Source organism: Rhipicephalus sanguineus, chromosome 3 (genome assembly GCF_013339695.2).
Source record: "Rhipicephalus sanguineus isolate Rsan-2018 chromosome 3, BIME_Rsan_1.4, whole genome shotgun sequence".
NCBI classification, from domain to species: domain Eukaryota; kingdom Metazoa; phylum Arthropoda; class Arachnida; order Ixodida; family Ixodidae; genus Rhipicephalus; species Rhipicephalus sanguineus.
The window spans coordinates 188,052,737-188,080,640 of record NC_051178.1 but is presented as its reverse complement, the minus strand read 5'-3'; the positions used below and the strand labels follow the sequence as shown (position 1 = coordinate 188,080,640).

At 45.4% G+C, this 27,904-nt stretch overlaps 1 protein-coding gene across 1 annotated transcript in view; it reads left to right on the top strand.

The window, feature by feature from the left end:
- Positions 1-27,904, top strand: part of LOC119387864 (guanine nucleotide exchange factor DBS) — a 228,448-nt gene that overhangs the window by 173,610 nt on the left and 26,934 nt on the right. Inside the window, exons 8-16 of the mRNA XM_049413720.1 lie at positions 299-490; positions 5,028-5,234; positions 5,902-6,084; positions 8,751-8,830; positions 16,473-16,539; positions 20,250-20,365; positions 23,989-24,058; positions 24,160-24,258; positions 26,513-26,605. Of these exons, the coding sequence (XP_049269677.1) occupies positions 299-490; positions 5,028-5,234; positions 5,902-6,084; positions 8,751-8,830; positions 16,473-16,539; positions 20,250-20,365; positions 23,989-24,058; positions 24,160-24,258; positions 26,513-26,605 (1,107 nt within the window). The remainder of the gene's footprint in view (positions 1-298; positions 491-5,027; positions 5,235-5,901; positions 6,085-8,750; positions 8,831-16,472; positions 16,540-20,249; positions 20,366-23,988; positions 24,059-24,159; positions 24,259-26,512; positions 26,606-27,904) is intronic.

Here is a 27,904-nt window from a genome sequence, read left to right as displayed (position 1 = left end):
TTCCGTTTTGTCTTCAAGACAAAACACCACACAGCTAAGCTGACGTATGCAAGGTAAAAGCTTTCGGGACGCGAAATTTTCGAGAGATCTATATATTCACACTTTGTGTGGGAACATAACCTCCAACCTAATGTTCCAGCCTGTAGTGGTTCTTGCGATCTACGCAGTTACCCGCTAGGTCAGAAGCGCCATGCACTAATATAGCAGAAATTTGTATTACCAGTGACGACTACGTCCCGTAAATTTTGCATTCAGGCGTACGTCTGTACACATTGTCATTTACGAACCGCTGGTGCAGGAGGACCTTGATAAAGCGGAGCAGCTGAGGCAGACCGGCCGCGAGCTCATCATGGGTGGCCACTACGCCGTCGATTCAATCGAGCCCAAGTGCGTGGAGCTGGAGCGCATGTGCGCGGACTTTCAGGAGAAGCTCCGGCAGCGTATGGATCTATTGCATCGCTACCGAGACCTCCAGGAGCGCATAGACAAGGTACGTTTTCGCGTGACTCTCTGCTTTCGAGAGTGTCACGTATAAAAGACATTTCATTGCACTATATATTGTCTCACCCACTGCGAAGAAGGCACCTTTAGTAGCGAAGCTGTTCTACGTCCGATGGCGTAGCGCTGATCACGTGGTATCGCAGTGTGGCGAGAATGGGGTTCCGTAGGTTGGGGGGGGGGGGGGCTGCGCCGTACCGAGAGGGGCGAATGTGAAGCTTGACGGGTGAACCAATGAGAGGCGCGCCAGGAAGGGGGAGAGTGAGGCCTTGCGGAAAGAGCGAACCAATTAGAGGTGCTTCAAGATGAGCGAGAGCGAGGCTCAGCGGAGGAATCCAGCCGTTTTGCGAGGGGTAGGTCAGTGAGAGTCTCGGTGGAGTATAACGGATGGCGTTGGTTCTTCGTGAGTTTGCACTTTAAATATGGCCTAGACTGCTTCCGAGAAAGAAGCCGCCCGACGCTGACGCGGGAACGGGCATGTCGCCGCCGAGCTAACCGCGATGTTCACGCAAGAGCGACCGAAGCTAAGCGCCATTGAAGAGAGGACTTGAAAAACATGAAATTATGATAGCCTGATGGAGAAGCATCAGCTTCGCTGTTTCGACAGTGTTCGCGAAGTAGAGCTGGTTGAATTTTTTTTTTTTGTGCTTTGATTTGCATAAATTGCCTAAACTGCACAGGCTTCATCTTTTACATGTGTACTTAAAAATGTTCCCATGAACTTTGAAATGCGACAGCGTTGATACTTCAGTGATAGTTTATTGACGTCTACGTAGCATGCTCTCCAACGTCATCGTAACGTGCGTGTTATGACACTGACTTGTTTGAACCGTGTATATACGGTGTCACTAATGACCAATACAACTGCAGAGCAACCACTTTCTGCGGAAACTTTTTTTATTTCATTGTCTAGCGCAACTTTCCTGATGCAATGGAGGCTAAATTATTGCCTGAAAAGGTTGAACCTGGCCCACTCCATGCTGTACATATACTCTTTTGTAATCTTTTTGCTCCGATCAGGAGAAGCGAAATGTTATGTAGGATTTCGCCGCGCTTTGTGTAATCTCGTCAGGAAGGTTAGCATTATCTTGTTGGTACTCTTGTCACTTGTTCTCAGTATCAAGGCCGATGTTTTGAACAGACTCCCAGCTACATATTGTTTTGGATTGCATACACCAGCACATTGTTCCCCTGACACGGGCATCGACTCTCGATAGGCACTCAAGCGCACAAAGCGAGGACAGAGAAGAGGCTTGAGACGCACGAGCCCTTTTAATTTCTATTCTATCTTACCAACATGCCCAAAGTTACCTTGGTTAATGATCGAACGCGTAAAAATTGTTTTACTGCTGAAACGTTTTAAGTGTGTAGCACTTTAGGGGCCCGGCTTGTCGTCTATAGATCTCATATGACGTGATCACGCTCACAATCAAGTGCTCAGTACAGACCTAAAACAAGGCTAGCAATGCAAAACCGGGTTGAAGTAAACGAACAATGTATAAAACAATATAATTAACAGAAATAAACAAGAAGTTGTTGCAAATTAACTTAATATCGCTAAAAATGCTTCTGCTTCGGAAACATGTGGCTGACACCCGCGCAGCGCGAGAGAGGACGACACTGCCTCGCAAAGCGCGCGATCGCTCCTTCCATCGGCGTTTCTGCTGAGCGACATCTGAAGGGGCAGAGACAACCTGACAGAGCTCGGTGCAGACGATACGAATCTCAACGGTCATAACAAGCCGGAAGTTGATAAAGCGCAGCAAAAAGTAGCGCGCGTGTCGCATACCCAGTTTACGAATCTCCCTAGCAAGATTCTATACTCGTGCCGGGGAAACCCTACATGCTTATCTCAAACAACGACGTCATCGACAGTTTGGTAAACGGAGCAATGGGAACTCTACGAACGGCAATCGCTGGGTGCCCATGCTAAGCACTTCCTCAGGTTTCACAGTAGTAGAGCTGCATTTAGCGCCGTCGCCTAGCAACAACCAAGCCACATCTGCGCACCACCGGGGTCCTATCTCGCTTCGCCGCGCATGCGCCGAGAAGCAGCCGGCGCCAAGCCACGCCCACGAGACAGTCCTCGCAGCCGCCGCGCCGAGCTCCGCCACAGCTGGTGTGACGTCAGCAAAGCCGCGCATGGCCGCCGTGACGTCATTATAGCCGTGCAGTATAGTATAGCCACGTTATAACAGGTTTGATGATAGCACTGTCGCTTAGCAACTGCGTTTAGCAACAGCCAAGGAAATACGTAGCATCAGCCAAGAAGGCCACGTTAAGCCCCTAAGATCGACCAGATTCGCTGCTTCTTGACTTTACATGTTTACGTGCCTAGCAGGGGCGTAGCCAGGGGGGGGGGGGGGGTTGGAGGGGTTGAACCCTCCCCCACGCCGAAATTTTCGATTTTGCATGTGTATATATATACACGCGCACATACAAACGCACGCACGAACATAAAGGATGGTTAAACCCCCCCCCCCTTAGAAAAATTTCTGCCTACGCCTCTGACGCCTAGCGTACACTTCTTCATTTTTTAAGGTATTCCAGACTTCCGTCTGTGTTTAGAACAAAGGGTGAATGATTTATACTATCATTTGTACTCATCTATGGGAGAGTGGCATACGCCATACGAAGACTCCGTTATGCGACGATAACGCCAAGCCAGAAAACACGGCTTAACGGCTCACATTCACGCTATTCGACGTATGCATAAACGCCATTGTATTACCACTTCAAGTGCACAAGTGATTGAGTTTGTCTCCTACACTATTAATCAACGAAGAACACTACTTAAATACCTTCGCCGCAACAAATGCACAGCTTTAAAAGCACCATTCTTTTGTTAAACTCGAGTATTCTGTTCGACTCCTTCCTGTTTTAAGATTGTTGGCCTCTTTCAAGGTTTTTGTACTCGGATTTCGTACGCTAATTTGCGCTTGGCGTCGCGCAGCTGCACCAGCCCCCTGTGCTCTAGTTCACTATACCCTGTGCTCCAGCTTGCGCGCATTAATCGGTCCAAGCGACACCTGTCGCTTTTTAAGGCGAAAGCCTTAGATGCCTCATCAAACGCGAAAACTGACAGTCAGCATGAATAAGAGTGATGCTAAAAACCATCATCACGTAACGTGGCGTTAGTGACTTCATGATGACGTTACAAAATTTTGGCGGTCCGTAACGTCATCACGTGATAGCTTTGTGACTTCACACTATGACGTCATCACATGACATTGTCGCTTGACCAAAGGTGAGCCAATCACGTAGGTAGTGCAAAACCAGGTGAGGTGCACAGAACTTGCAACGCCTCCGATCCTGGAGGCAGTCTAAAACCACGTTAGGTGCAGAAAGTTTTCAGAAGGGGGCGGGGGAGCATCAGTACATTGACTGAGAAGAAATAGAAGATGGCTTTCGCATTCGAGTCGTCTTAGGTGGATGCATAAGGGACCTTGTGGGTTTTATGCGCCAACTTTATCCCGTGACTGTGTGGCTGTAGAGCGCTATAATATAGCGCGCCCGCCCCACACCGGCGAAGCCTGCCTCATACGTTGACCTAATAGGGGGGAGGAGGCGCCGCGATGAACCTAGATATAAGCACACGAGGGTTTTTCTGCATTCGACACACATCTAAATGCGTTTGAATGGCCGGGAATCGAAACCCAAGCACGCTCTAAAATTTAGTTGCTCCAACAGTTTCTCGCAGGACCTTATGCTATTTAAATGCACAAGAAGTTGCAATAGAACGACTCGGGGCGCGTAGGACGGTGCACTGAATTATATTGAACAAACTAAATGATTAGTAATTTATTAGTACTCACGAAGTAACGTTGTACAGTTCGAACATCGCGGTGGGAAAGTAGGCATATTGTTCAATTTAACGTTTGCAATAGTCCTGACGGGCTTATCACGAAGAAACAGTGAGAGGTAAGCCTTGACGGTAGTCTTTTTTTTCACTGTTTTTTTTTTCATCCAGAAGGGTACATAACCAACTCGCTCAGCTCTCGGTTTTGATGCACTTAAAGTACAGCTTATGCGAACCCCATGCACACATTCCACTGTGCACGTGGCGAGTCGTCTTCTGATCTCTGCAGAGATAGCGCGCGAGACCGGGCCCATGTGATCAAAGGTCTCGATATATAGCTGCTCAAGCGACGCAACTTCACCCCACACTCACCGGCACCCCTTAATGCTCCGTCGCGCGATGGAGTGGGCCGGCGCATTTCATCTTTGCTTGGGCCGCACCTGTCAGCAGCCTCGCAAGCTGTCACTCGTACGTAGAACATGCGGCGCGCGGGGGATGTTATCAACTTCGATTTTATACGAAACCTGACGGCGACGGCAAAAAAGCGCCTTGAGTGTCGTATAATTTCCATCTAAATAAGTCTTTTTTTTTTTGCGATGTCTTTTTTTTTTCGTCGAGATGGATATGTACCAACTTGCTCAACTCTGTTTTCGATGCAGTTAAAGTATACGTTTATGTGAACAGCACACATACATTTCAATGCATAACAACTCTCTGATGGTATGTGCAGGCGAATAAATGGTGCAGTCTAGGTGTGGAGCTCCTGGCTACGTTGGATATTGAACGCTGCTCTTCGCCGGAGTTTGCTCGCTCGGCTCTTCAAGAGCTGGACACGTTCCTCAACAGTTCTAGTGAGTTCAAGCTGGGTGATCCACGCGAGTTTCACCGCTTCTTCAAGGACTTCATCAACAGTGACTCGAAGCCACTCCTGCAGCAGGCACGTGCATTTCCTATTGTTTCTATTCACTGCATGTGTGTCTAAGCAAGTGAAAGCTCATATGGGGCTGTTTTGGTTCACTTCATGTGACTTTTAGCAGCTCTCAGCAAAAATTGATTGTAAGAAAGGATGAATTCATAAACATGAACTTGACTGCATAAAAGTGCCGGTCTCTTAATATCTCATTTTGTGAAAAGCATAGCATCCACTTACTCAGCTATTCAAAAGATATGAGGCTGCAGCTGCACACTGTTCGGTTTCACGACTACATTAGCAACTACAGTACCACATATTGTGCTTACATACCTTTCCTTACCATGAGAATTTCGTCATACCTTTTAAGTATAGTGGTGCAATGCTTTAGAGGTAACCATCAAGAGCATATGGGAACCATTCTACCAATAGACCATTAGCGATATTGTGACAGTGGGGAGTGTGACTTTGTGTGTGTGTGTTCCCCCTCTCCCTCCTTCTCTCTACATCTAAATTTGAAACTCCCCTATCCCTTACTCTAGTGTAGGTAGCATACCAGTTTTTCTAGACTGATTAAAATCCCTCCCTTTCCTGTCTCTCCTGTTCCTTCTACCCAGGCCTGAAAGTGAGCTGCATTTATTGTCGACTTTTTATCGGCACATTTCAAAACGAAATTTCATTGCAAATATTCCAGGTTTTAAAGAGGGTGGACGACGTAAAGCTGATGTGCGAGAACAAGCAGGCGAGTCTTCGCAAGTTGGTCACCCGACAGGTCAGGCCTGTGCAAGCTGTTGCCCCAGAGCCTTCCGCAGTTCAAGATTCACTGGGTTACGATGCCGAAGCGCGCCTCTATCCTTCCAAAAAGGCAGCTCCTAAGGTGCTCCGTTCTCACTAGGCGCGGCTAGCTTTGTCATCGATGTTTGTTTCCTCGCTGTGATCTGTAATGTCATTGATTTTGTACAAATAGCTTAGCAGGTTTTTTATCGCAATTTGCCATCAGCTTATTACTACTAAGTCACCTCTGTGTGTATGTACGACACTTAAGGTTCAAGGTGTGCAATGGTGAAGAGTGCAATGTGTTTTGAATATTTCAGTTTTTTTATTCCATGTCCAGATATCTGGCAATGCTAGGGAAGAAAAATATGCTCTCATGAATTTGTGTAGGCGCAGGCGAGAATACGATTATCGTATGGAAGAGTAAGAACAGTCTGCTTCACTAAAGAACATTATCTACTGGCTAGCGTAATAACAAAACTGTTAATTGAATTAGACGCCCTCAGTTGAGCTAGTTGATTCTGCACGACGACGATGGCAATTCGCTTCGAAGACGCGGACAGAGAAGACAGAGTACGTTTGCCGTCTTCTCTCTGTCGGAGTCTTCGAAGAACAGTCCAATCGTCGTAATGGAATTCAAACACGGGTTTCAAGGTGAAAGGAAAGTTCAGACTCCTTTATGAGGTCCTGCAATAAGTGGGATATTGTTTTCTTTGTGCTATGACATTAAAATTACAGCTTTCACTCTGCGATTACAAAAACAGTGCGGTGAGCGAAAATTTTAACCGGTGCGATTTGTCTCTATGCCGCCGATGTATGCTTTTGCTTCAATTATGTGGGTACTGCAACGTAATCGTGGGACTATTTATTTTTATTTGCTTCAGTATTAATACCCATGTAGTGCAGTGCATACTTAAGACTGTGAAAATCAGCGCCACGTATTGTTTTGCAAGAGCAGACTTAGGGGAAGGCGACGTGAAGTATTGGAAAATCCCACATTAGATTTTTAACGCACCTCGATGGACGTGTTCTTTACATAGAACCGGACTACTGTGCTCTATTTTAGTCCTTGTGAAAAGACAGGCGAACTGCTGGTGGTTGATCTTTTACTCTGTCACAATTATTGCTGCTAAATGCACCCTTTTGCACACAAAGAATTTAGCAGTAACAGGCTTATCAACCATTGACTTTATTTGTCACATTTAGAAAGTTACGAAATATTTTGCATAGTGATCACTTTCTGCTTGCAAGTCAAATGGGCATAGGAATCGAGCTTTTAAGGTGATGATTATACTGTTTTTTTTAGCTGAGCATGTGGTATAGCATCCATTGTTGTGTTAGGTGTGTTTGTAGTGCAATGTACTGCATCTTAAATTATGCATTGTGCTGATATCTGTGCATGAAGCTGTTGCAGTTTTCTAGTGAGAATTTTTCGTTTTTCATTTGTTGCAATTGCACTTCAGGTTTTTAGACATACATTCTAAAGTGTTTTTATTTCTTTATTTGCTCGTTTGCATTGTTTGTTTTGCGTGGCCATTTTTAATGTAGTATGGGATGTTTGCAGCATAGGCGGCATTTTCTCACCAGGCATTATTTGCGCTAAACAGGCCTCGAATGTGCTTTTATATAATTTTTTTCTATACATCTGTTAAAATACTGAATCTCATCATCAGGCCATTGCTAACTGCATCAGATCTTTGTATCAAAACGTACTCTGTAACTAACTGATGCATGACGACATATGTGTAGAATGCAAGTTTTTAAAATATTGTACCTAAATTCTGCCCTTAGTTCCTTTCGGGGTGCTGGGCACGCTTGTTGAAGTCAATAAAGATTGTGATGGTGGTGGCACACGTCACTAAACTCTGTGCATGTTGCTTGTCTTATTTGGTTCTCGTTCGGTTCTTCATTTTTGAAATGCACGAAAACTTTCACAGCACATTTCTTCCTCTCCCCTTTGGTTGGCAGGGGTGAAGCAGCCTTGGAAGCAGGAGGCAAAGGAGTGTAGTTGTCTCCGCCAATGTTGAACATCTCTTTGAACATATCCTCAATGCTATTACGATAACTTTTTTATTGTATTCAAGGACGTATTAGGAAGATTCTGCACTGATCTCGAGATGGAATAGTACACTTGATTTGTCCTATGTTGCTTTAGAGCCGTTTCTATGGGTAAGTATTACGGCGTTGCTTGTTTCATTATTTGCCGAAACTATGGCATTTGCACTAATGTTCTGCACTGAGTAAGAATAGAGAAACGTTGAATTAACTTCTGCTTCCAATGATGCATTGTGCCTGAACTGAACGTCCTTGCAACATGATGCATCTTGAAGACTATTTCCTGTGCCATGTGTATGTTCGTTTTGCATGTTTGTGTGCTGACTGGCATGCTTTCAGTAACTAACAATAAAATGTGTTAGTCAGCTTCAGAACACTAACCTAACTAAGCGTGCACTTTCACAGCTTTACACAATTTTTATTGCCAGTTTTCGTTTTGCTGGTTTGTAAATGTGTGCGCATCGTGTCCCTCGCTTTCTGTACTGAACACATTCTTTCAAACTAATCACTCTTCTCACTAATAAATTCAAGCCATGTGATCAAGCGAAACGAATGAATTCTTGACTGTGCAAATGTCTAACATTATCGCTGTCGCTTTAGGGCAAGAAAAAGCTTGTTGATTGCAGTGGAATAACCATGCTTGAACACTAATTTTTAACCTTCCAAGTACAATGCTGATTGGTTTATGTGTGGTCATGCTTTCTCTGTGTGCAGCACGTAGAAGTTTGCTTTGCTCAAAATGAGGGAGTGGACTCTGGCCTGCAGTCTCTGGAAATACTCCAGGACAAAAAAGGGTGAATGACTTGAATTGTCTGTCTGGTTCCGATTCAAGCTTTTAGGAACCATTCGGGTATTGTTTACTTTGGTGTGCATCACTGCCCACCGCCACAGCACAATGACTATGTCATTGCGGTTCTGAGAGTGTGTTCGATCGCGATCGGATTTCGATTTGAGTAGATTCGAAAAAAGGCTTGTGTGCTTATAGATTTAGGTATATGTTAGAGGCCTCCGACTACTGTTTGTATTACACGCTAATCGTGGTTTTGACACGTAAAATTCACGTTAATTCCTGGTTCTTGGGCTATTAAATAACCACTATCCTCGCAAATTCTTATCTCCGGCATAACTTTCGTGTATGTAACAATTATGAAAATCGCTTGTCTCTGGAAAACTCAGCGCGTGCAGCGTTTTTTGTGGCGAAGAAGCTACGTACTGTCACTGAGCAACAAAGTAAAACAGGCACTACAAGCAGCGCACCATGTGGTACAAAGCGTGTGTGTATTGCGAAGCGTGCACTGACACTAACGCATATCGCTGGAGGCTCAAGCTTTGAGTAGACTTCAAACAAAGCATACAATTGCACCTAGTGGGAAAGTCTCATCTTCAGACGATGTACTTCTTTTGGGATTATGGCAGCAGGCTTATTACTTGCGCGAAAATACCTACATGAACAGCGAGGAATACGAAATCCCCGAGGCAACAGATCACGTCTTGTGCATCTGCGCGTGATATGCAGGCTAAAGGCAGTTATTAGAACTTCCGTCAAGGGAGAGAGAGAGAGAAATAGATGAAAAAGAAGCAGGGAGGTTAACCTGGTAGTAGTAAATGGTCTGCTACCCTGCACAGGGGTAAAGAAATAGGGGTCGGAAAGAGGACAGAGAGAGGGTGAGATAGAACAAAAACAAGACAAAAAAAATGCACGCATGCACATACATGCAGGACGTTCCTATCAGAACTGTTGTGCTAGACCGGTTGAACGCAGAAAGCGCATTAGCGCCTGTTAAAATTTATTCAGCAACTATTACGTGAACATGCGTTATTGGGACCTCGATCTGATCAGTTTCACCGATGTGACTTTTTCAAAGCTCCCATCAAAAGTTTTTTATACGAGAGCAGACTGCACGTGAGACTTTGAAAAGTACTCATTATCAAAACTTGGCAGTGCAAACAAACGAGACACAGAAGGAGCAGGACACAAACAAGCATAGACTGAAACATGGATTTCTTCACAAAAGAAATTCCTTCTGTGAACAAACCAATGTTTCAGTCTGCGCTTGTTTGTATCCTGCTCCTTTTGTGTCTCATTTATTCGCGCTACCAAGTTTTCATAATGAATCTATACCAACTAGCCCGCCTCTCTCTCTGTTCCCAAACGCACAATCACACCCGCTCACTCTCACAGACACACTCCACAACACACGCGTTCTCACGCGCATTTACTATCGCACTTTCACTCAAGCTCTCAGACATACGCTCACGCACACACTCAGTGATTCTCATTACACCCATTTCACATCTTCCCCAACGTTGAGCAACAGGTCAGAACATTGATTCAGGCCGACCTCGGAATTTTCCAACGCAATAAACGTCTTAACGGAGCAGCTATTATAAGCTCAGCAAACACCGTTTCACCTTCGCGAAAACTATCGTGCCGGCGCGCGCTCTCTTTAACCTCTTCTGCTTGGCTCCCCGAACACGTGCTCCCGGCGCGCGCTCTCCCGCTGCGCCAGTTTGTCATGCGTGGGATGCGATAACTCGGACGGGCGAGATAACGAGTGCACAGAGAGAGGAAAGATAGAGAGAAAGAAAAAGAGAGAAACGTAAAAAGAAAGGGAAAAAAGAGAAAAATGGTTGAAAGACGAAAAAAAGAAGGAAAAAAAAGAAAAACAGAGATCAAGACTGAAAGAAAAAAAAAGAGAAACAAAGAAAGATAAAGAAATAGAGAGATAGAGAGAGGAAGCGAGAAATAGAGGCAAAAAAATTAAAAAAAGAGAAAACCATAAAGTGCGAGAAAGGGAGAGAAAGAAATAAATAGAAAGAAACAGACAAAATGATTGAAAAAGAACTGTGAGAAAGAGAAACAAAGAGAGGAAGAAAGAAACGAGAGAAAGAGAAACAAAGATGTCCGCCCAGATCCGCTGTTCCAGGCTTGCGCCACTATTGCAAGCTGCGCCAATTTTTTGCTTGTCCACAGCTATAAGAACGTCACTAAACATTAGCATATCTTATCTCTTTACGCGCGGTTAAACATGATTAGTAACACTGGCACCGACTAACACACACGTTTCTTTTCCAAGCTTATGTGGTCGAGCACTTCCTTCCGGTTTTCCGAATGTTTATTAAAAATCTTCTAAAAATATAAATCGATGGTTCTGAATGAAGTTAGGAATTATGTTGGATACATGTAATATCGGAACATAAATTTACCTCAGATAAGGGGAATGAACTGTCAGGATAAATAATGAAAATTATTTTTTTTATTTCGAAAGTTTGCCCAATGGCATACACAGTTAAATATATAAATGGAGGCCAGTTTCCGCGATATGCATCAACAGCACTCTATGGTTGGGCTATAGAGCCAGGTATCATAGTCTGGTGGTCTCGTTGGATGAAGGCTCACTGTTGACAGTTAGCACCGTCGTATCTGGTTCAGGACAGGGCATGTACATAACAAGTACTTCATGGTAGCCGCGTACGCTTAAGCTGTACAATATGGGTAGGTATCCCCAAATGGTCCATGGAGATGTTGTGGCCAGGCATATGTGACTTACAGAGTAAGTGCCGTTCGCCCTCGGAAGTCTGCGCAACACCACCTCCTCCTGGCGGGTGAGGCCACCTGGGAGGTTTTTAACACACGGTGGAATTAAATCCAGAGCTTTTCGGCGGAAAATATCCTTCCGGTGGGGGAAATCACCCCGGGGATCACTCGGAAAAGGTGCTTCCAGAGTGGGCGGCAGTTCACTGTGGGTGCCGGTGTCAGCTTGCATGTGAGAAGAAATGGTGTCCCGTGATATCCACTGTATCACCGTAGCTGGTCGGGCATCGGTGCAGTTATGCAGTGTATTGCGTCAGCGAAAAGGGGTAATTGAAACATTGTAAGCAGCTGGTGTCGTTGCGGGGCCTGGTGGAGCCGGTCTCAACCACGCGCTTCTTTCTACATGACCTCTGAGATGCACTTCGGCGGCGCACGAAGCACAGTTAAGCCAGCTGGCACAAGGGCACACGTGTGAGTGCCACTACCAGATATCCAAGACAAGGGTTGCCAATAGAATTTTTAACAGCGGATGCTGTTTAAGCCGACCATTAGTCCGTGCAGAGTGAGCAGAAGTGATCGTCATCATGAATCGGCACGCGCTTTCTTCGTCCTCTTCTTCATCGTCGTCGTCTACTTCATCTACTGCTTCCCTCCCAGAATACGTCCGCCGGTTTCTCCGGCGCGGGATGGAATAACTTTCGAGAGAACGAGTACAGAGGGAAAGAAAGAAAGGGAAAGAATGAAAGAGAGAAAGATAAAGAGAGGAATTATAGGGGGAAAAGTTTCTTGGCGAGGCTCGCGAGATTCGAACCCGCGTACCCACGATCCGAAGGCGAGCGTCTTGACCGCTCGGCTATCCAGGCACGCCAGCAAAGCATAGCACAGCCTTGCATAGTATAGTATAGCTAGGGGGTGGGAAAGAAAAGTGGGGGTGAAGAGGACATATTTCAGGGTGAGGAGGAGGGGAGAACGAGTACAAAGAGAGAGAGAGAGGAGATAGAAAGAATAGAGAGAAAAAGATAGAAGGCGAGAGTAAGAAAGAAACAGGAAACAGAGAGAGAGAAATAGATGAAAAGAAAGAGGCAGGGAGGTTAACCTGGTGCGAGCGACCGGTTTGCTACCCTGCACAGGGGGGGGGGGGGGGGAATATAGGGGTCGGAAAGAGGACAGAGAGAGAGGGAAGAAACAGGAAGAAAGAGAGAAATATATATAGAGAGAAAGGAAGGGACTAAAGAGAGCAAAATATAGAAAGATAGAGAACGCTAGAAGTATGTAGAAAGGGAAGGAAGAGAGAAAAAGGATAAAGGTGAGAGAACGACTACAGAGAGAGAAAGAGAGAAAGAAACAGGCAGAAAGGAAATATAGGAAAAAGGAGCACGCATAACATAGTATAGCAAGGGGTGGGAAAGGGAGAGAGGTGAGGGTAAAAGCCTAGCCAAGCCAGGACAGCTAGGTGCCCACTAGCTCAGCTGTGACCTAGCCTTGCGCGACTTAGTGCGAGCTGCGTTACTTTTCTTTTTCCAGTGATTTTCATTACAAAGCTTTTCCGAAGAGGACAATGTTACCCCTCAACACTATGTTTTTGAGAATTATCTCTATTCCACGTGCAGTAGAGGAAACCGGGCGCGGCCTTTGTTAAACTCCGTGAATTTTTTTTCCCATGTACCTACCTCTGTTGATATTACCCGTATACTTCCAATATATCATTCTTGAATGCAATTTTATGACAGTCATTTTCACTTACAATCCTTTTTACAATTCATCGTTGACTTCCACGTAACTCTAACGCCGCTTAGCCCGCATTAACAGATTAAGCGCCAGAGAATTTGAAGTGAGTGTAGTTCTTGGCATGTCGCTACAGTCAGGGGCGTAGCCAGGGGGGGGGGAGCACACGGTGCCCGTGACTCCCCCCCCCCCCCCCCCCCCCCCCCGAAATTTCTTCGCCATGGCATACAGAGCTCAAAATCACACTCGATCACATCTGCCTGCCCGACCCCTACTTCAGATCAAGGAGGTGCCCCCCCGAAAAAATTTCTGGCTACCCCCCTGGCCACAGTACCTGCTCGTAAAGGAGCCTCAAGCTTAGTGTGTATATATATATATATATATATATATATATATATATATATATATATATATATTCTTCGAGTAGTCATGTTCTTTTCTTTGTGAGCTAAGTTATATGGCCCCTACACCGCTCCGAAGTGGTTTCTTTCTCGACTTCACTACTCTTTCTACAGGCGCTATCTCCTCCTCGCCACTTATATCGTCATAAAACACTCGCCCAATGTCAGCAATAAACGTTGAGATTATCAGCATTTCCCGCTTTTCGGCTACACGCTGCTATGTCTGCTTGCGCAGTCGAATACGCACAAAACTCAAGATATCTATTGATGGCGCATGATAGTCATGCGAGACAAGGTGGAACGGGCGTGTTACTGCATGGCAAAGCAGGGTAGGAAACAATTCACAACTTATATCCTCGTATGTACCAATCTAGAGATTATTTCCTCATGACGTCACGCGACACTGCTGGCCGCACGAATTATGCCGAAACGAACGGGAAACGCCGGGAGAGAATAACGCGCTCGTTCTTCGTATTTTCATAGGTTGTTTAGGAGCCCTTTAACAAGAATCCTATTCTGTAACGAGCAGGTGCAGCAGCATAATGCATTTTTTTTTATTGTGAAACACATTTCTGAAGGTGACTTCTATGTCGTTATTTCCTTCTTTTCAATGCCCTGTGAAATTTCAAAGATTATCTGTTGCAGTTCAAGTAACACTGCACACACTTATCGGCAATTAGAGCTTTAGGCTTGCATTCATCTTTTTCCTTGAGGCTTAAGCGCAGCCTTTAACACAGAGAGAGAGAGAGAGGGGGGGTAGCAAAGATACAAGGGGGCTGACCACAACAACAGTTCTAGTTTGCTGTACCACTCTGAAAGAAACGGACACAAGGACGAACAGACAAGGGAGAAAGAGAACTATAGTCGGATACAACTTAAAAAGACCGCAGCATTTTCTCCTCAAAGGCGGATGCACACAGGCCTGCACCAATGGGCGCGCACTACAGGCTGACGTCATGAGCCGGACGGCCTGTGACCCCTCCTTCGGAGGGCATTGCCGAGTGCATGAGTGGGGCTATTTCTTCAGACGCGGAGGCGATCGGCTGCTGCGCTTCGGTCGCCTGGGCGGGGCCTGCTAGAGTTCGTGCTAGAGTTCGTGCCAAAACGAAAATGAGCTTACACTGGTCGCTGTGCTTACTAAAGCCCTGTGAACGCGCTTATTCTGATGTGGATAGAGTTATTCGTTGGCAAGTGCCACTGCGAGTTTGAGATGGAAGGACAATCGCCTTGATGCGAAGAGCTTTTTATGGCACTTCCAGCGTTAGGGATGAACCGAGTGTGTGTAGCAGGGGCGTAGCCAGAATTTTTTTCGGGGGGAGGGGGGGGGGGTCAACCATACTTTATGTATGTACGTGCGTGTGTTTGTATGTGTGCGTGTATATATCAATCCAACACCCCCCCCCCCCCCCCCCCTGGCTACGCCCCTGGTGTGTAGATGACAGTTTGAAAAAGTTACAAAAGGATCAATATGCCAATATTTGTATGTTATATCTTTAGCTACGAAATAAAAGTTCCTTGCAGCATCGGTTGTGTATAGGGTGGATTGAAACTGTTCTTGACTCTGTACATGGACGGACCAATAGTGGTAGAAAAAAAAATCACAGCATATCCACGGGGTGAATGATGATGAGTGGGGCGAAGCTACGGAGGGAATCATCTGTAAACCGTGAAACTCTTCCGTGAAATGCGCCCAGTACATAATATAAAGAGTGTGAAACATCGTGTATATATTAAACATCAAACTTTTATTGTACTGTTGGTTTACGTGGTCCCTTCATTATCACTTGTGATCGGTGAAATGCAAGGAAGAAGTCCGCTCCCGAGAGAAAGAGCGCCAAGAGCGACCGCATTCCCCGCTCGCCCTGTGCGAATTAAAGGCAAGGCTAGAGGGAAGACAGAGGCGCGTTCCACGACGCGAGGTCGGTAGCATGCCCAACGAAAGCCAACGGAACGCGATCGTGCAAGTGCTCCGGCTTCGCATCGCCTCATGGTTCCATTTAGCGTCCCAAAACCAAACATATTGCTCAAGGTGTGCCTTGCGTTTTCGTAGAAATAATTTCTTTATCATGTACATTAAGACGAAAAGTTGAAAGCTCACTAGAGTGTATCGCCCGCAAAGTATGTCTTTTAGTGTGATTTAACTCTCGTACGGCAGGGTCCTCGCGCCGTTGCCGGTCCACCTCGCCCGTTGACGATCGGGCGAGGTGGCTACATGCAACTACTACTACTACACTTTAAGAAAAACATCTGGCGTTCTTTCGTTCTGCTTTTACAAAACATCTGGCGTCTTTCGTTGTTATTTCATCAATCAAACGGCGTTTTGGAACAAAATTTTTATTGTTTAATCACGCACAGGAGAAATCTCACCAGGCACTACCTTGGAGGTAAACAATGGCTGCTAATGGCAATGAGAGACAGAAGAAGTCGGCTTTTAGCTAACACTTACACTTCTACTTCTACTAACGTTTCCTACTGGAACATGCCAATGGCTGCTAATGGGGAATGAGAGACAGAAGAATTCGGCTTTTAGTTAACGCGCACGCTGCGAATTTTTTATTGTTCAACAACGCACAGGAGAAATCTCCCACCGGCACCACCTTGGAGGTCAAAGCGTAAGACTTGTTACTCACTACTACGACCACGACGACTACGAGGGACGAACGGGTGCCGCCTTAAGGAGCTTCGCCCCTAAAAAATGTAGTATTCGTATGTTTTGTTCCTGGAGTTCAATCGAAATGACCGAACACTAAACGATATTTCATTTCTGCTTTGCAGGCATGTCATGACTGAGCTGATTGAAACCGAGAAGACCTACGTTCATGAGCTGTACAGCATTATACAGGTATCGCATCTTTTTCATTGTCATTCTAGCAGGTTTGTTAAGGCAAAGAAAACTGTTTCTTTCCAGAGTGCGAGCGAATCAAATTAGTAAGATATGGTACGAAACATAATACGTTGCGTTCCAGTCGAGAACAATTTATTGGTGCTAGTTAAGCAAGGAATTAGTTTTACCGCTATAACGTTAAAGAGCTCGTTTCACAGAAATTCCGGTGTCGGCGTTGGCGTCGTTGGTTGTGAGCGAAAAATCTTGTCCGTCACCAAAAAATCAAGAAAGATGCAAATAAAATAATCACAATTTCAGTGCGAGTGAGAATCGAACCCAGGTCGTCTGCGTGGCAAGCAGGTGTTCTACCACAGAGCCATGTTATTACTAGCCATGTTATAAGCGACAGCTACCGTACGGTCTGTACCACACGCGGCATCTACCCAGCGCACATCCTCTAAAGTGCCATATTCCTTATGGAGGGTTACTGCTCGCGCGACGCGGCGGGATTGGTGATATACAGGATGAACGTTCCTAGGGAGAGGTTTGGAGAGCTTATCGTTCTGCCATAGTGTTCTAAATCGTTCGCGTTTGTTCTAGAAGCGCTGATATTCCTGTACGAGTAAGCCACAAGCAATTCCAGCTTCTTTCCCAGCTCAAGGCTCTCCCGTAACACAGTACAGTGTAGTATCGCAAATGGCGCTCTTTAAATGCTAATCATTTCTATGCCGACTCAAAAAGAAAGCTGTTTGCGCGTCCATCCGTCTCTCTGTCACTTAACACTAATCGCTATAAAGAAATAAATTATAAAGCCAAATACATTTTCCTGGCGGTACTATGTTTCGAATCTAAGGCTCCAACTTCTGAAGTCGAGCGTCTTGCCCAATTTGCTATACACACGCGCTTGCACAATGGGAATATATCTGAACCGTACGAATGCACTTTACGGGCGGCACAAACAGTTAAAGGAGGCCCCCTTCTACGAAGACTTTTGTCGAAATTCAGACACATTCACGAGGACATACCGTGGCGCCGCCATGCGGAGCCATCCCTGTGACGTGCACGGTTGGATTGCTCCGCCGGCCCTCTCCTGCTCAGCCCGCAACCGCTTTCGCGTCTGCTTTTTTATTATTATTGTTGTACTTCACTTCAACGAAATCAGTAAAATACTGCTGCAGCTTCATCACTGACTGTACGAAATGCTAAATAACTGCTCATAAAAAAATGTTACGTCTTCATAATGCCTTAGACAGCGTCCTGACTGCCGGCGTCGTCTGCTATGGCCACCGATATGGAAACCGCGGGGGCCGCGCACGCTGCTTTTGTAAAAAGTAACGAATCATTTTGCGTCGAATGGGCTTTAGCGCGTGCGTGCGGCAAAGAAACATATTTTTTGTTGCAAGAAATGCGGGCAACTGTGCAACGTCATTCATTGTAAGTTTTCATATAATAACGAGCCGCGGTTGACACGACAAGCATGGGTAAATTTACGTTCTTGTTTAGTACACATAGCCCTATGACGCACGATGACAGCGGCTTCTCCGCTTTGTGGGCAGCAATCCAGTACGCTTAGAGATTCATGCAGCCGCAACCTGTCTCATATGATTGGAGACACATTCACGAGAGCCATATGTACACGCGCGGCTCATTCAGTGTTTTAGCTAGATAACATGCCACATGAGTTTGTCTGTGGCACGATTTTAATATGTATCTGTTGCTTCTCATTACGCGTATTTTCGAAGGTTGTCACACGTACGGTGCATCTTCGATCGCTACCGAGCCACATCGGGATGAAAATTTTCGACGATTGACTCCGTTATCCAGCTTGCACAAAGGGGCCAATCGCGATCGAAAAATACGGTCCCGATCGGGCTCGATTGCTATAGCAAATGCACCGTGTGTCGGCCAGCCGTATTACTTTCGCACTTAAATGCCATGCTGCAAGGTGTAGCTTACCGTGGTCTAAATGGAATTTTATGTTGCAGTGAAAATACCAGCGTTCAGCATTTATAAAGCTTCATTGAAAAGCAGTATGACACTTCGCGGCTACTGTTAGAAGGTGAATCAGTGTTTGAAGCTGGCCATGTTTTCGCCTGTAGCGTAAAACAACATAGAGAACAACAAGTGACACTGACTATGGGCTCATTTTACAGAAATAATATATAAGCAAAGAAACCAATGGGCTGAAGTCGAGAGTCTGAAGGAAACCCGTGTGGTCGGGAAAAGACACGAGGACAATTAAAATGGACGCGGGAGGGGGGGGGGGCGCAAACTGTGGTGGAAGTTACATCGGAGACAGGTAACTTTCAGCAAAAACTCAGACAGCACATGTACGACGTAAGAAATGTTTCATCTAACCCGCTGGCCGAACACGTAGAAGCAACTGGCCACGAAATACACCGGGAGAAGGCAAAGGTAACGGAAAGAGAAATGAACTGGACTTCTCGGCTTTATCTTGAACCTCTGACAATCCAGACAACGGCGCACAGGCTTAATCGTCATGACGTCAACTTTCCACACATGTCAGCAAGTTGCCTACGTCATATTTTAAACATAACCGAACTGTTTGCGCATTCATTTTTAACTGTGAACAAGGCTCCCGTGCGGGAGCCGGAACGTCTTGCTCTTATAAATATTCGTGGTCGGTGTCCATTTTAACACCATAAACTTGAAATAACGAAAAGAAAGACAGGTGACGGAGGCATCATGCTCGTGAAAAACAGGGTAGTGGTAAAAGTGAAAGCTCACGCCTGGCCACTCGCGTACGTAGTGCACTGTGGCACGGAGCAGAAAAGTACCAGGCCGCCGATATATTTACTGCACTTTAGCGGATTATGTAGTCTCTGTGGGTCCACACACAAGAAGTGAAAGCAAAAAAACGCTGTTCAAGAGCGAAAACGCCGCGAAATTGCGGTTAAAAACAACTAATTCAACCGTCCGCTTCCCTTCGCCAGAGCGAGGCGAGGTCACGTGATCCAACCCTGCACGTCACAGCGATTGCAGCGCCCGCGTCTCCAGTGGTGGGCCTCGCGCCCAATACTTAGTGTGGTGCAATAGAAATCGACACGGAATCTCCTTTAGGAGTTGTCAAAGCGACGCGTAAGCGTCTAGTTTTGTTGCAGGTTGCGGCTTACCCTACAACGTTCCTTTCTAGAGGCATCAGCATGGCGTCTTTCATTGCCTTTCTAGCGTTCGTCAGCGTCTTGAACGACCCCACAGAGGGCGCATCACGTGACCACCGTGTCGTGAGCTTCGCATTAAATTTTCGCGATGTCGAAATTTTGCTGGTGTGTACAATCCTTCATGTCCGCTTTAAATGTTGTCCCATAGAAGGCTTTTATTCTAACTCCACAAAATTCAACAAATCCTTCACAGGAAGTCTTTAACTTTTCATTTGTTTTGCACCGCCAGTCCAACGCACTCATATGGTTCGGATGTATTCACATTCTATACATGCGTGGGTGTTTAGCCTAGTGGTTGAGGCACTTGCCTTCAGTGCAAGTGAAGTGAGACACTTACCTTCAGGGGGGATCGAAACGACAGAATCAGATGAAAAAGGAGAAAAAGAAGATGGCTTTCGCCTTCCGGTCGTCTTAGACAAATACGTAAAGGACCATGTGACCTTTCGCGGAGGCAATCGACGGTCGCGCTTCGTTCATCTGGGCGGGGCCTCTACTGTCTTAACTTGTATCCGATTATAAGTCACCTCTCTCTCTCTCTCATTTCAGGGGTACAAGAAGGAAATGACCAACCCCGAAATGAAACACCTCGTGCCTCACTCCCTGTACGGGAAAGCCGATATACTGTTTGGGAACATGGAGGCCCTCTACCAGTTCCACAACGAGTAAGTGTCGAGCCACGCACGCTACACACACCTTTCTATTCAGTTGTACGGACACTCCAGTCACTTTCGCGGCGTTGACATCACGACTCGCCCTCCCCCAGCTCACCAGGAATGGCGAAAGAGTACTCGGAGCTAACATTCAGCAAGAAACACAGACGGCTCGTCCCTTTATTGAACACGACACTCTGTGCTGATAGTACTGGCACGCCAAGGAAGAAATTGGAAAAGAGATCGCACTACGCCACAATATTTCACGAGTAACTAGCCCCAGCTTATCTGACGACATGATATCCAGTGCCCCAGTAAAATGAGTATAAACTCAAGAAAATTGGGGGACCCTTAAGCTTCGCCTTTAAGAGTTGAACGCAATAGCGAAATCCGGCCCCTAGTGCGCACTTCAACCACTAAGTGCATACTTATTAATGTGTTTTGTTACACACACACGCGCGCACACACACACACACACACACACACGCACACGCACACACGCGCGCGCGCGCGCGCGCGAATGGCACAGGTTTTCGATCTAAAGCAAGAGTCGCATGGCCTCTAAGATACACGCCGCGCGCTCGCCATCTCGGATGAAGAGTCTCACAATGCCTCACAGATGGCAGCACATTATCTAGCGTTTGCCACTGATCTCCACTAGGTCAGTGGCGTTTGCTGTTTGCTTGTTGATATGTTTTCCGCTATCCCGGCCTTTTTCGACGTAGTTTGATGGTCTCCCAAATGCGCCTACAAATCGCCGAATGGGCTCGTTTTCGTCGTGACACCTGTCGAACAAAATGCGTTACGGAGACTCCCTCCACTACATAGCATTTATGTAGTGTTTTTTTCCGAAGTAGCTGCAAGTAACCTCGTGGCTTCGTGGTAGGCACCTGCTTGCCACTCGAACGGCCCGGGTTCGATCCTCAATGAAACCGAAATTGTTATTCTTTATTAACACGAAAGTGTTTTATGCCGGGGTCCACCAAGTACATCCGTCACGGATATGACGTTGATAAAATGGACGCCAACGGGTGAGAAAGAAAAAAACCAAGAAAGAGATACCCCGCTGGGAATCGAACCCACGACGTAGCGGCCGCGACGACAAGCGCCCGACGCTCTACCGACTAAGCCAACTCGGGAGATGCTAGGTACGGCGCGAACGCGCCTTATATCTTTCACACCTTCTCTTTCGCGGCGGGCGGAGCGGGGCGGTGCCGCCGTCTGTGAGAGGTGAAAAGAAGTAATGCTTCACGATCGACACTTACTAGCGCTTACTCCGAGATTGCACGTGATATCGGAGGTCATGGTTAAAGCGTCTCGATACCAGAGAGGTAGACTGGCCGCGCTGGCGTCGCCGAGGCACCCTTGACGCAGTTACGTTCTTTGCCTTTGGATTCGTGTTAGCGTGCGTCGGCTCATCGGAGTAGTGCAGCTTCCACGTGCACGAACGGCATTTCTCTGCCGCCGACTGCTTCAATTGCGAGAGCACCGACTAACAAAACTCCTGCAATATGCGTTGCAGAAAGGACGCGATTTCGACGGCCGAATGTCGTGCCTTGGTGGAGCGAGAGCAGCGCCTGCGAGACAGAGGCCAGCGGGACGCACGCGTTTGCGGCTCAGGCTACGAACCAGTACCTCCCGCGTTGCTGAAGTGCAGTGTGTGTTATGTATGCATGAGCACAGGCGTCGGCTACCCATTACTAGAAAGCGCACACCGTGCCGTTTCTCTCCTTAATTGACGACGCTTTGAAGAAGTGCATACCGGGTACCAATGTTGATTATGAACTTGTTGATATCATCCTTACGCGCGATTCACGATTCGCTGTGTCCAAATATATGTTCACACCGTCAGCTACCTCAACGGTTTAATCATGATCATGGGCGTTTGTCGTCGCGATAGAGACATGCTGTCAACATGGGCGCATCCACGTCAAACGGTGCTATAGCTGCCAAACACGAATAGACATTGTACAAGCTCTCATATATCATAAGCACTACTTCTGTGAATACACGTTTCACTTTCGTGTTATACCGATTCCTATGACGGAGGGATCAGCCATGTTTTTTTATTTGCTGCTTTCTCGATTTTTCGCTCACGGTCGATTTTTCGCTCACAACCAACGGTTCCGACACCGACAACGGAATTTCTGCGACACGAGCTCTCTAACGCTATCGCGTTAAAAATGACTACGACACCATACATTTCACTTAGCTTGACGCCGAAGCCAAAGCTTATGCCAAGTATACAAGCCGTATACGTCACAGCGTCCGCACGCTTCATGGTTTTAACTACTGCAGCTAACAAATGAGTTTCCAAGCAGCGTGCCTGAGCAGAACTACACAGGGTCATCTATTGCGTGATTTGGCAACCATCCTCCGCTTGTTTGTTATAGTTTTTCTTCTCCACTTGTACAATGCGGAACTTTCTGGGTGTGAGAGCTATGCAGTAACGCTGCAACGAACAATGCGTATCAGGATCACTTAGACTCGTTGCGAATTAAGCTCTACCATGTTCTTTATGCTGCTTTGGCGCATCAATATTGTTTGTCTTTCCCCTTCGAATCCGTGAACACATCCATGTGTCTTTTAACTCCCGATAGAAGTAAAATGAAGCACTGAAAACTCTGGTGACCCTGAAGTACAGGGCACCTTAACCGTTTTAAGGTGACTCTGAGAAAGCAAACAAACAAAATAGTAAGATTAGGATAGGAAACAATAATTTCCTAAAGCCTGTTTATGGAGGCTCTTCTTTTAAAGGCAGTCCCATTTAGTTCTTGTGTTTCTTCTCCCGTTGGGCTATAAAACGTCTCAATATTTTGATACTGAAACGTTTCGTGTAGACGATGACTTCAGCGCTTGCACTAGTTCCCGTATCACTATATGTTCGCCTACACAAGGAAAATAAAAATAAGTCATGAATACATTAGAATAAATGCAAGCATAAGTCGGGCAATTAATGCATGCTTTTTTTTCATCATTTTTTTTTTCATTTTTTTTTCAGTTACGTGTTCCGAGTTTAATGAGAACTAACGGACAATAATGCCAGCGCCGATCGCCGCCATGGCTGCGATCGGCGCTGACTAACACTCCTAGGTTTAAATGCACATATATACCCCATAAAGTGGACGAGAGGATGACCGCCGCCGTAGCTCAGTGGTAGAGCATCGGACGCGTTATTCGAAGGTCGCAGGTTCGGTCGCTGCCAGCGGCCGAACCTGCGACCTCCACATTTATATCCTAATCGCTACAAATAACACCTCCTATACTTTGATTGGCATTATTGTCGGTTAGTTCTCATTAATATTGTATCTAACAAAGAAACACGAGCCCTTAAAAGTAATCTTCTTTCCCGTATTCCGAGTTCACACTACTGAAGAAGATCGTATATGAATGAGGCAGCAGTACACTGAAGAAAAACATGACACAAGAGTAAACGCGTAGAATGCAATTTCGTTTGAACTGTTTTTGCGAGGTCGTTTGTTGTTGTGTGAATGTCTAGACATCTGCACACTCGACTGAAATAGAATATTCAACCGGTATTATAAACGTAACAAGACATTGTGCTTAGTGACGTTGTGTGCCACCGTAGTTTTCTAACGCACATTTTATTCTGTTTGGTTTTTGTCACTGTTTAGCGTCTTCCTACAGGACCTTCAAAACTGCCGAAGCACTCCTGAGTTAGTGGGAACCTGTTTCGTTCAAAGGGTAAGCCATTCTTACGTCCTTATTTTTTAAGTAGTGAGAGCTTTCAACTTCCTTGGGTAAGAAGCTAACGCGAACCGATGTGTCACTTTTGCTCTTTGCAGAAAGAAACTTTTCATAAACTGTACAGTGCGTATTGCATGAACAAACCAAAGTCTGAAGCATTGAGACTCCAGTGTGCCAGTGATAACGCCTTCTTCAAGGTAAGCAACGTGGCTGGTTACTCGAGCCAATGTTTTCTATAATGCCACAAAACCGGCTCATTGCAAAAGGCAGGAAAAGCTCTAACACAGCTAAACATACATCCAGGATAACGTAAACCATCGTCACTGTATGCAACAGCTACTTTTAGCCCCTAAAACTTTAGAAAGTAATCACTTGTCGTTTACATACAAATACACGTGCCAATACGCTGCACATGCTTTGAAGAGCGGACCGCTCATCGAAATCGTTTTACAAATTTCAGGCTAGCTTTTTTTCATGTATACATGTATAAGAAGTTGACTAATATGACTCATAGAATTTTTATTCTGCATTCATTAGACTTTGTATGCAACTGGGTAATTTTGAAGCTTTTTGTGTTTTGAAATGATACTGGACAGAGAAACAATGGTGAGCCGATCAGTCAGGATCACTGTCGTTTTAATGCGCACATATCAACATTGCCTGTGCAACCTTCTGCATTAGAGAATTCATGATAACTCCGTTGTTTTGTGCAGTCAAACACCGTATTGGGCTTCAGGAAACGCTTAATAGGCTTGACTTCAGCGCCAAATTGTATTGAAGTGAGATATAGCGTACGTAGTAGAACAGATTAATCGCATAGCAGTGAGGTCGAGCACCGGAAGAAGGCATCTGGTGCAGGTTAAGTCAACTAACGCTGGTAATCTGTTTTTGAGCTAAAGCATTCGATGAAGAGAAAAACAAAACTCGAAGGCTATAAGCCTGCATTGACGCCCTTGTTCAGTCTATAATGACATCATAAAGTATTATAAAAAAAAGCCGCGTCTCGCTTTGCATGGCGTTGCTGTTGCAGGGCTACAGGCACGGCGGAGTTGTATTTTCTGTTGTTCGGTGGTTTTGCTAAGGTTTTGCTATATGAAGTTTTGCTAAGTTCGGCAAGTCATATCAAGCTTTAACGTTTATATTACAATGGTTACGCTATATAAAGCTACAAAATGTTTACCCTCATTTACCCTCCTTATACAAGCCTCATCCCAGCATTTGCCCATGTTTATCAAAGTATACCCACAAGCTATACTCAGCTTCAACTCTGGCACGCGTCGGCGAGTGTCCTGGGTCTCTGGGTAGCTTACCTCTGGGTAGCTTACCTCTGGAACGCCTACCGCGCTCTGGAAGAAAGCCCGTGCCGGTTCGTGATGATGATAGTTTTCTGATTCAGCACACACTAGGCACAGCTTAAAACAGCGCCGCTTTTAAAGAACAACCCTTATCGGTGATTTTCATCAAGCTGTTGTTCCGTGTAAAATGAGTCCTAGACCTATTGGTAACAAACACGACACTTCAACCGCCCAATTTACTTTTATAGACTTAAGCCCGGTGGTACTGAAACGACGCATTCTGTATCTTTATGCTTTTCTTATTAGACAGCGGAATATAAATCGTGTTCTCGAGCTGATACTTTTTGTGTGTATTACGGAAAACTGCGTTGAAATAAAAAAGGAAATTGAACGAGCTGAGCCTACTGAATGCCGTAAACGAATCATAAAGCAATTTTTTTATGGTCTCGTGAGGCAACATAGCAAATGTTATTACGGTGCCGAGTGAATTGCCGAGACCTCGTGAAGTTTTTACGAAGTTGAACTAGTCGACAGAGATTTGATTTTGAGGCGTGAGAGAAGCAAGCTTTCGTTTTAATACGTTCTCGCGTACTCAATTTTTATTTCTTCAAGCACTGTACTTATAAACTGACTTATATACTAAACTTATATGCTGAATTTTCTCTTGGTACTTCAGCGTTATACCGTTAAAAAAAGAGAGCAGTGACTACCCCTTTTCAACGTACTATTAAAGCTATTTCTTGTCTAAATTCACATCTCAGCTTGCTGTGTTACTTCTTCAACTTGTTCATTTATACATGCTACCGCCTCCTAATTTGAACAGGCCAGTTGAGCGGCAAAAAAACGAACTAAATAGTGCATTACGCTTACGTTGTAAATTACTGTAGTGAAATGGGGTTATCATCTGTAGCACACAGATCTGCTGTTGTAGATTGTTTGACCACAATAGAGAGCAGCTATAGAAATGGTTCTGCGACAGTCGAGAGGAAGTAAATAATAACGTACTCAAGCTATTAAGCAATTGAACAATTTGTTCTATTCCTTGAACGTTGTAGATTACTTTGGCGAATCTGTGTTGTTGGCAGATGTATTGCGACTTTACATTGCAACTGCATTTGATAGTTTAATGCAGTTGAAGTTTTGCTTTCACCACTAGGAATGCCAAAGAAAACTGAACCACAAGCTGCCATTGGATGCCTATCTGCTCAAGCCTGTTCAAAGGATCACAAAGTATCAGCTTCTGCTCAAGGTTAGTTTATTTCTGTTATTTTGGACGACGTTCTTAATTTCAGACGGCCTTACGTTTAGAGGCACTGTTTTAAGGGAGCATGAAAAGTTACTTGGAACTTGTTCTTGGGCTACTCTGTTCACATTTAAAGTAATAACCGTAGCGTTAACACGAAGCATACAATAAAGGTTACACAGGAAACCTGACCCGACGGATGCAACCATTTCAGTCGCTCACAAGTCACTCACGACTGGCTCACTGCGCTCACGACAAATAATTCATGAAAGTGGCACTAGTTTCTGTCACTCATTGTTTCTATCGGGTTAACGCTACGATAATTACTCTTCGGTAACTAAGCGATCTTTTGTTTAATGCATAGCGAGATGCTCTTAGCGAGAATAGGCGAGACCGTAGCTCTAACTGCTTACTGAAGGTGGAGGGCTTCAAACCCATTTAAAGAATTTGCTATGAACCGAGTACACTAACGGTGTTCTGTATAATCCCAGAAGTTCTATAGAAACAGAAAACTGCGTGGACGGGAATTAACAGTAAAAAAAAAAAGAGACGAATAGCGTTGTTGATGATGATGATGATTGTCTTTATGACTGGCACACGCCCACTCTTGGGGATTGGCCAAGAAACGAATGATTTGCCGCAACTTCTTCGTCGTCTTCTGTGTTCTTTCACGGTCCTTTTGTCTTCCGCACTATTTACTTTTTCAAAGGTGCACCAACTTTCCCTACTATCTCTTTTACTACACCAGTTTTACGTATGTATAAACAGTGTCAGTGATCATTATTCTGAAGTATTCTTTCATAGTTATGAATTAATGAATAGAATACATCTTGAATCACACATGGCGGCGCGATGCATTAGTGTGGTGCATAGAAGAAAGGCAATGGCGATGCAATACTTTTACAGCAATGTTCCCCAGCACAATGAAACCGCAGGTGACACACACGGTGACTTGTAGCCGTTCCTTAATGGCTCGTACGTACTACTTTGGGCTTGTATTGACCCTGACTTCTATCGAGGCCTCATCTTCCCCCTGTAGATGTCCAATATCCGGTCCAGCTGCTCGTAGAACAATACATGCATATTGTGCAAACACCGTCGTCGGTTGGGTCGCTATAATGTATTACTGAACTTTGTTTGCTTATAGCTCAGCACAGCTGTGTTGTTTCTTTTTTTTTTTGCCCTGGACATTTGAGCTTGTAACTTGGTTTCCTCAGCGTAACTGCATCTCGTAAAGGAGAAAGGGCAGTCTGACGAAGAGCCGCCGAATAGGCTTTGGGGATTTCACAGTGTGAGGAACATCAA